The 9,219-nt window shown below is 48.9% G+C and overlaps 1 protein-coding gene across 2 annotated transcripts in view; it reads left to right on the top strand.

Moving 5' to 3' along the window:
• Positions 1 to 8,737: 8,737 nt before the first annotated feature.
• Positions 8,738 to 9,219, top strand: part of PRMT8 (protein arginine methyltransferase 8) — a 56,329-nt gene continuing 55,847 nt past the window's right edge. For both annotated transcript variants that reach the window (XM_081958011.1, XM_081958012.1), the window contains exon 1: positions 8,738 to 8,837. In XM_081958011.1, the coding sequence (XP_081814137.1) occupies positions 8,763 to 8,837 (75 nt within the window). In that variant the 5' untranslated portion in view covers positions 8,738 to 8,762. The remainder of the gene's footprint in view (positions 8,838 to 9,219) is intronic.

Raw genomic sequence — 9,219 nt, 5'->3', positions numbered from 1 at the left:
AGGCTTTTAGAAACCAAAGTCTAGCTTTATCTTTTGAACCTCAGTCCTCCTGCCTCGGCCACAGTGTGACACCGAGCAAGGGATGCTTTGAATGCCAATGATCTCAGAAGGCTTTTTCCTTTTTTTTTTCCTTTTGGCCTTTTCTTTTCCAAATTAGAAAGACCTAACCCAGCTGTTCCACAGGAGGAGCTAAAAACAACCCCAACCGCTCGGAAAGGTGAAGCCTTCCAGAACAGACGTGAAAAACCGAAGGAGGTTAGGAGAAATAGGAACAAGCCAGAGAGAAGCACCGGGCATCCAATGAGTTGGAGAGGACGGGAGAATCTTCTCCGCTTTGAGTTAAAATTGCCCACCACCAGTGAGATGGAACAAAGAAATAAATATGCCAACGTTTCATGACGTGTTTCCCCCCACATTATCCAGCCCTGTTCTCAGCCACTTGAATGGTGTCGGTCTGATTTCTCTGGTGCCTCTTGCGACACAGAAGTTAGTTGTGTTTCTTCCCATGTTTTGCTACTGAGGGAAGGTGGTGGAGGAGCCACCAGTTTTGGCACGGCCCAAAGGAATAAGCTGGGGTACATTTGCAGCCAATGCTACCTTGGAACAGTCCCTGAAGAGGTCAGAAGGTTGGAGCAGTAAATGGCCTCCCTCCAGTTGAAGAGAGAACGGGAGGATTTATTCATTCGGAGAAAGTGGACGTGCAAGAAGGAAGCGGCCTTTCACTTTTGGGAAGGGGCCACTGGGAGTCAGATGGGTTGTTTCTAAATTGATTGGTTGGAAATTAGATATAGATAGATGATGATTGATAGATAGATAGATAGATGATTGATAGATAGATAGATAGATAGATGATGATAGATAGATAGATAGATAGATAGATAGATAGATAGATAGGTAGATAGACAGACAGACAGACATGATAGACAGAGAAGATAGAGATAGATACAGAGAGACAGAAGATAGAGATAGATAGATAGATAGATAGATGATAGATAGATAGATAGATGATAGATAGATAGATAGATAGATAGATAGATGATAGATAGATAGATAGATAGATAGATAGATAGATAGATAGATAGATGATAGGATGTTGACAGATTATAGAAAGATACATAGATGATAGGTAATATATAAAAGATGGGATAGATAGATAGATAGATAGATAGATAGATGATAGATAGATAGATAGATAGATAGATAGATAGATAGATAGATAGATAGATAGATGATAGGATATTGACAGAGATGATAGAGAGATATAGATGATAGATAATACAGTATATAAAAGATGATGATGATAGATAGATAGATAGATAGATAGATAGATGATAGATAGATGGGATATTGACAGAGATGATAGAAAGATACATAGATGATAGATAATATATAAAAGATGAAATAGATAGATGGATGGATGGATAGATATAGACAGATACACAGACAAGATATATATAGACAGACAGACAGACAGAAGATAGAAATAGATAGAAAGATAGATGATAGATAGAGATAGATATAGACAGACAAGATAGATAGAGAAGAGATAGATAGATAGATAGATAGATAGATAGATAGATAGAGACAGACAGACAGACAGACAGACAGACAGGAGATAGAGAGAGAGAGGCAGGCAGGCAGGCAGTAGATAGAGATAATATATGGATGATTAATATAATAGATCAGATATAGACAAATATATAGATATATAAATAATAGAGATAGATATAATTGATCTAGATACATGATTGATAGATGATTGATAGAAACTGAGAGACAGAGGGATGATTAGAGAGGGAGGGAGGGAGGGAGAAAGAGAGGGGCGGGGGAACAACCAGAAGTAAGAAACTTAGAAAATAATCCCCTTCTGAAGTATTATGGTCTCTCCTTCAGTACCAATGCCCTTAAATCTGGAGAACTTCAACTAAACGGAGGAACTCTTGAGGGACTTGCATGCGAAGGAGCTTTTGAGGGTTCGGGAGAAGAGGAAGAGCCCTTGTAGAATTGGAAAGACAACTTGTGGATCTCAAAAGAGCAATGCTTTCAAGAAGTACCCATAAACACACACACACACACACACACACACACACAGCAAGAGCAGTTGACTATTTTATACTGTGAGGAACTGGATGCCTGTGAAAACTGTCTCATGAACTGAGCTATCTCTCAGGATCAGTGGTGGGTTGCAATTTTTTTTTTACTACCGGTTGGGGTGCTCTCACACATGTGCTCACACATGCGTGTGACACTTCTGCGCATGTGCAGAAGCATCCAGCTGGTGGGCAGAACCTCATGGTGCCGCTACTACCAGTTCGCCCGATCCGGGAGCAACCCACCTCTGATCAGGATCATGGGTCAGGAATGTGGTGGGAAGAAAATCCTATCGTGATTTAACAGATTAACTGACAATTGAGGTAAAGGTAAACCTTTCTCCTGTCCAGTCATCTCTGACTCTAGGGAGCGACGATCATCTCTGTTTCTTAGTCGAGGGAGCTAGCCTTGTCCAAAGACAGTTCCGTGTTCATGTAGCCACCATAACTATATGCCGAGAGGCACAGAATGCTGTTACCTTCCCACCGAAGTGGTACCTATTTATCTACTCGCATTTGCAGGCTTTCGAATTGCTTAGATGGGCAGGAGCTGGAGCAAGGAACGGGAGCTCGCCCCCATTACGCAGCGCTCGGGTCTCGAACCCCGGGCGGCCAGCTTTCCAGCTGACCATCTCAACAACCTTGAACTGGTGAGTCATCGCACCGTCTCTGACAATTATGCTTTAAGCAACACGGGAACAAATACAATACTACAGAGAGCAGCGAGAACCACACCACCCCCAATAGCGCTGGGAGGAAGCACAAGGTACTCGGGGGCTCAGATGGCATTGCAGGAGATCCACGAGGAACAAGGGTTTCCAGGGGGGCGGGGGGAAGGCATAATCGCTGAAAAGCAACGGGCACAAAGTAGGGCAAGGTCAGAAGGAAAAGTTGCCAACATTAAAAGCCAAGAGGTTGTAAGAGGTGAGTGGGTAGCATCAACTGTTGGAAGGGCTTCCATTCTAATATTACTATCTGGATTTATGACCAGCAAAGCCACAAGGAACTTCAGTCAGGTTCAAGCAGCTGGATGTACCCAGATGTCTTCAAGGCTGTTGTCCAAAATGCAAGTAGAAAAATAGGGACCACCTTTGGTGGGAAAATAACAGCGTTCCGTGCTCCTTCAGCGTTTAGTCGTGCCAACCACATGACCACGGAGTCGTCTTCGGACAGCGCTGGCTCTTTGGCTTTGAAACGTTGATGAGCACCGCCCCCTAGAGTCGGGAATGGCTAGCACATATGCACGAGGGGAACCTTTACCTTTAAAGCTACATTACAGACGTGATGGCTCAGAGTGAAAGAGGCCAAGTGTGTCAGTTGGAAAGATGACAGCCCGGGTTCGAGAACCAAGCACCATGTGGACGGAGTGAGCTCCCACCCTCGCCTCAGCTCCTGCCCACCTAGCAGTTCAAAAGCATGCAAGTGCGAGTAGATAAATAGGTACCACTTTGGTGGGAAGGTAACTGCATCCCATGCGCCTTTGGCGTATAGTCATGCTGGCCATGTGACCACGGAAATGTCTTTGGACAATGGTGGCTCCTTTAGCTAAGAAAGAAAGATGAGCATTGCCCCCCCCCCCCGCTCGCTCAGAAACAACCAGATAGGACAAGATTTACCTTTATCTTTAAAGCTTTAAAGAATCATGCAAATCTGAAAACCCAAACTCCCTCCTTCTACTTTTACCTACTTACTCCATCCATTAGGGCAGTGCTTCTCAATTATTTTCTGTCATGCCCCCCCTAGGAAGAAGAAAACATTTCGCGCGCCCCGCGCAACTGTAAATAGTATCATTTGTCTATAAAATTGTTATAAGTACACCTCTGCATAACACTGTATCCTTATTAACGTATAAGAGAATAAAAAAAGAAAGAAATGTGGATCAATTTACAACAAAGAATAGCTTTATTAACTGTAGCAGAAAAGATTCAAAGGAGCACAGGATTTAAAGGAACACAATATTAAAAAGAAACTTTAACCTGCAAAACAAAAATATATATAATAATTTGAGCTAAGCCCCCCTTTACGGAGCCTCGCGCCCCCCCCTGGGGGGCCCGCCCCACTATTTGAGAAGCACTGCCCTAATCCTAAGTGGAATTTTCCCCAATGGGATTTTCCCATGTATTTTGCCAGGAAATGTACATAAGGCAGGCTCAAAAGGCGTCCCCCCTCCTAACCATACCGATGGGCTCTGAATCCAATGGCAGTGTCGGTTTTGCTCTACGAATTCATGGGGAGCTAACCCTAACCCTTAGTGGAATTTTCCCCAATGGGATTTTCCCATGTATTTTGCCAGGAAATGTACATAAGGCAGGCTCAAAAGGCGTCCCCCCTCCTAACCATACCGATGGGCTCTGAATCCAATGGCAGTGTCGGTTTTACTCTGTGAATTCATTGGGAGCTAACCGTTACCCTAAGTGGAATTTTCCCCAATGGGATTTTCTCATGTATTTTGCCAGGAAATGTACATAAGGCAGGCTCAAAAGCCATCCCCCCTCCTAACCATACCGATGGGCTCTGAATCCAATGGCAGTGTTGGTTTTGCTCTACGAATTCATGTGGAGCTAACCCTAACCCTAAGTGGAATTTTCCCCAATGGGATTTTCCCATGTATTTTGCCAGGAAATGTACATAAGGCAGGCTCAAAAGGCGTCCCCCCTCCTAACCATACCAATGGGCTCTGAATCCAATGGCAGTGTCGGTTTTGCTCTACGAATTCATGGGGAGCTAACCCTAACCCTTAGTGGAATTTTCCCCAATGGGATTTTCCCATTTATTTTGCCAGGAAATGTACATAAGGCCGGCTCAAAAGGTGTTCCCCCTCCTAACAATACCGATGGGCTCTGAATCCAATGGCAGTGTCGGTTTTGCTCTACGAATTCATGGGGAGCTAACCCTAACCCTTAGTGGAATTTTCCCCAATGGGATTTTCCCATTTATTTTGCCAGGAAATGTACATAAGGCAGGCTCAAAAGGCGTCCCCCCTCCTAACAATACCGATGGGCTCTGAATCCAATGGCAGTGTCGGTTTTACTCTGTGAATTCATGGGGAGCTAACCCTTACCCTAAGTCAGTGCTTCTCAATTATTTTCTGTCATGCCCCCCCTAGGAAGAAGAAAACATTTTGCGCGCCCCGCACAACTGTAAATAGTATCATTTGTCTATAAAATTGTTATAAGTACACCTCTGCATAACACTGTATCCTTATTAACGTATAAGAGAATAAAAAAAGAAAGAAATGTGGATCAATTTACAACAAAGAATAGCTTTATTAACTGTAGCAGAAAAGATTCAAAGGAGCACAGGATTTAAAGGAACACAATATTAAAAAGAAACTTTAACCTGCAAAACAAAAATATATAAAATAATTTGAGCTAAGCCCCCCTTTACGGAGCCTCGCGCCCCCCCTGGGGGGCCCGCCCCACTATTTGAGAAGCACTGCCCTAATCCTAAGTGGAATTTTCCCCAATGGGATTTTCCCATGTATTTTGCCAGGAAATGTACATAAGGCAGGCTCAAAAGGCGTCCCCCCTCCTAACCATACCGATGGCCTCTGAATCCAATGGCAGTGTCGGTTTTGCTCTACGAATTCATGGGGAGCTAACCCTAACCCTTAGTGGAATTTTCCCCAATGGGATTTTCCCATGTATTTTGCCAGGAAATGTACATAAGGCAGGCTCAAAAGCCATCCCCCCTCCTAACCATACCGATGGGCTCTGAATCCAATGGCAGTGTCGGTTTTGCTCTACGAATTCATGTGGAGCTAACCCTAACCCTAAGTGGAATTTTCCCCAATGGGATTTTCCCATGTATTTTGCCAGGAAATGTACATAAGGCAGGCTCAAAAGGCGTCCCCCCTCCTAACCATACCGATGGGCTCTGAATCCAATGGCAGTGTCGGTTTTGCTCTGTGAATTCATGGGGAGCTAACCCTAACCCTTAGGGGAATTTTCCCCAATGGGATTTTCCCATGTATTTTGCCAGGAAATGTACATAAGGCTGGCTCAAAAGGTGTTCCCCCTCCTAACCATACCGATGGGCTCTGAATCCAATGGCAGTGTCGGTTTTACTCTGTGAATTCATTGGGAGCTAACCGTTACCCTAAGTGGAATTTTCCCCAATGGGATTTTCTCATGTATTTTGCCAGGAAATGTACATAAGGCAGGCTCAAAAGGCGTCCCCCCTCCTAACCATACCGATGGGCTCTGAATCCAATGGCAGTGTCGGTTTTACTCTGTGAATTCATGGGGAGCTAACCCTTACCCTAAGGGCAACTTCACCTTAACTTTCTTCTTCTCACCACTGGGGGCACCCTGTCTTCTTCTCTGATGGTTTCCTAGGCAGTCTCTCTCCCCCCCTCTTCCCCCCAAAACCATTCACACCCGGGGTGAAATTTAGCAGGTTCTGACAGGTTCTGGAGAACCGGCAGCGGGATTTTGAGTAGTTCGGAGAACCAGCAAATACCACCTCTGGCTGGCCCCACCCCCATCTAGTTGCTGCCTCCTGAGTCCCAGTTGATTGGGAGGAAGTAGGTTTTTGCAGTATCCTTCCCCTAGGAGTGGGGAGGGAATGGAGATTTTGCAGTATCCTTCCCCTGCCACGCCCACCAGGCCACACCCACAGAACCGGTAGTAAAAAAAAAATTGAATTTCACCACTGATTCACAAGTTACAGAAAGAGATGGGCATGGCTGAGAACTAAATTGGGGGGGGGGTAATCAGGTCCAATCAGTGTTAACTGGGGGAACACCAGAAGGGGAGAGGGTGGGGAGGTGGGAGGGGGGGTGAAGGAGGAATAGCAACCCAGATTCAGGATGGGAGCAGGAGACAAATGGTCCTTCTTGCAGTGTTGAATGCAGAGAAAAGAGGAGACTTCCCATCTCCCTTCTTGGCTGTCCCAGGACTGCAAAAAGCTAAGCTCTTCCATCTCCTGATTTTGGGGCTAAAGGCAAATGGAAACCAGCTCTTTCCCCTTGAGGAGAGCAAATATTTTGGGGAAACGGAAGCAAGGCAGCAAAAAGGAGAGGCATTCAGATGGCTTCTGCTGCAGCAGGGGGAGCCTGTGAAGCCCCCCTGGCTCTGTTCTTTTCAAGGGGCGGGTGGGGCACTTTCTGGCCTTTGGCTTCCATCCAGGGAGGGAGGCTATCCTGGATGAAGGAAGGAAGCTTTTACCTTCACTGTGTTGGTAGGAGGGGGACTCTTCCTTGCCCGTTGGGGCAACCCCTAGGCAGGGGATCCTTCAGAGACTCATTCTACTAACTCTGGCTTGGAGAGCTGACAGGCCGATATCTGCAGAAGTTGGCAAGGGGTCTCTGAGAGTCACGAACCAATGAAGTGAACTAATTGTTTCCTGCAAACTCCACTGCCCTTTCGCTCCTCTTGTATTTCCCCTGGGAGGGGCCATGCATCATCCACAGGTGGCCTTCCTCCCAAGTCAACCCCTATTCTTTAGCTGTCCCCTTGGTCTGGCAACTCTGCGCATGCGCACACTGGGAACAGGCTCCAGCTGTTCCTCTGCCTTACTGATGTCTGACTCTGAAGGCAGCTGATAACTGGCCCCATCTCTGCCTCCGACGCGGAGCCCTCATCAGAGCCTTCCCCAGACTTCAGGACTGGCCCATGTTCCTCCCCAACCTCCTCTCTGTCTGAAACAACCCTTTGTCTCAAATGGCATAGGGTCTCCTGCTTGAGCAGGGGGTTGGACTAGAAGACCTCCAAGATCCCTTCCAACTCTGCTATTCTGCCCTGCGGGTCCGCAGTCAGGACAGCGTTGGTCCCAGGCGACAAGACCGTCGGGCAAACTGGGGAGAGGCGGCTCTCTCCAGGCTTGGGGGGGGGGACCCTCCCATTTGGGCCGGGAAGGCTCCTCCGGGCTCCATTTCCAGAGACCCCAGCTGCTTAAGGGGCCGGTTCAGGGAAAGGTCCCCGGGGGTTGGGGAGAGGGTCTCCGATAGGGACAGTCTCGCCGGGGCGGACGGGACAGACGGGCCCGGAGTCGGGGAGGGAAGCTCCGATTAGGAGCGCGGCTCCAGTCCGCGGCAGGGAGGCGGGAGCCGCCGCCGGGCTGACCTAGAAAGCTTCCCATCTTCGCCGCGCCTTCCGTGGGACAGCAGTCCGGCGGGGCCAAGGAGCGAGCGAGCCCCTTAGTCGCTGGAGGAGGAAGGACTCCCGGAGTCGGCTCAGTTCAGCTCGGCTCGGATCCTCTCCGCAGGGGGCGGCCGGGGACAACTCCTCCCGAGCGCCAGCGAGGCGGCGAGCGAGCGACCTTGCGGGGGAAACAGCAGAGGGAGAGGCGGCGGGGGGGAAGCGGTCGGTCGAGGAGGAGGAAGAGGAGGAGGAGGAGGAGGAAGAGGGAGAGAAGGAGGAGGAGGAGGAAGAGGAGGAGGAGGAGGAAGAGGAGGAAAAGAAGAAGGAGGGGGAGGAATAGAAGGAGGAGGGAGAGAAGGAGGAGAAGGACGAGAAGGACGAGGAGAAGGACGAGGAGGAGAGGAAGAGGAGGAAAGGAGGAAAGGAGGAGAAAGAGGAGAGGAAGAAAGAAGGAGGAGGAGGAAAGGAGGAGGAGGAAAGGAGGAGGAGAAAGAGGAGGAGGAGGCGGAGGCTCGCGGCGCTGGGTCGGCTGGCTCAGAGCGGAGCCGCTCGCTGGGCGCCGTCTGCGGGCACGGGAAGGGCCGCTCTTATGGGCATGAAACACTCGTCCCGCTGCCTGCTCCTCCGGAGGAAAATGGCGGAGAACGCCACCGACAACGCCGAGGTAGGTAGCCAGCGGCGCCGCTTGGTCGTCTCCCCGCTCCCGGCCAAGGAGAAGCCAGTCTGGGACTTCCGCGGCTACTGCAAGCGGCCGATCCAAGCCACCTCGTCCCGGGCCGTCCGGGCTCGCTTCTCGACGGCCAAGCAGGCAGCGAGCGGCGTCCGGCGGCGGAGCTGTCCAGGGTGCTGAACCCAGAAAGGACGCCTCTTTCTGTCCAGGGTGCTGAACCCAGAAAGGACGCGCGTGTTTGTGTGTAAATGCGTGTGCGCGTGTCTTTCTACACCACCGGCGTCTCCGTTTCGTAGCCCTTCCCAAAACTTAGGGGTTCAGGGAGTTTTTCTTGCCCTGTGTGGAGCGTGGGGTGCTTTGCTTTGCCTTCTCCCAA

The sequence above is a fragment of the Natrix helvetica genome (genome assembly GCF_964273705.1).
Source record: "Natrix helvetica genome assembly, chromosome: 6".
Taxonomy (NCBI): Eukaryota; Metazoa; Chordata; class Lepidosauria; order Squamata; family Natricidae; genus Natrix; species Natrix helvetica.
This window is presented reverse-complemented; position numbering and strand designations above follow the sequence as displayed.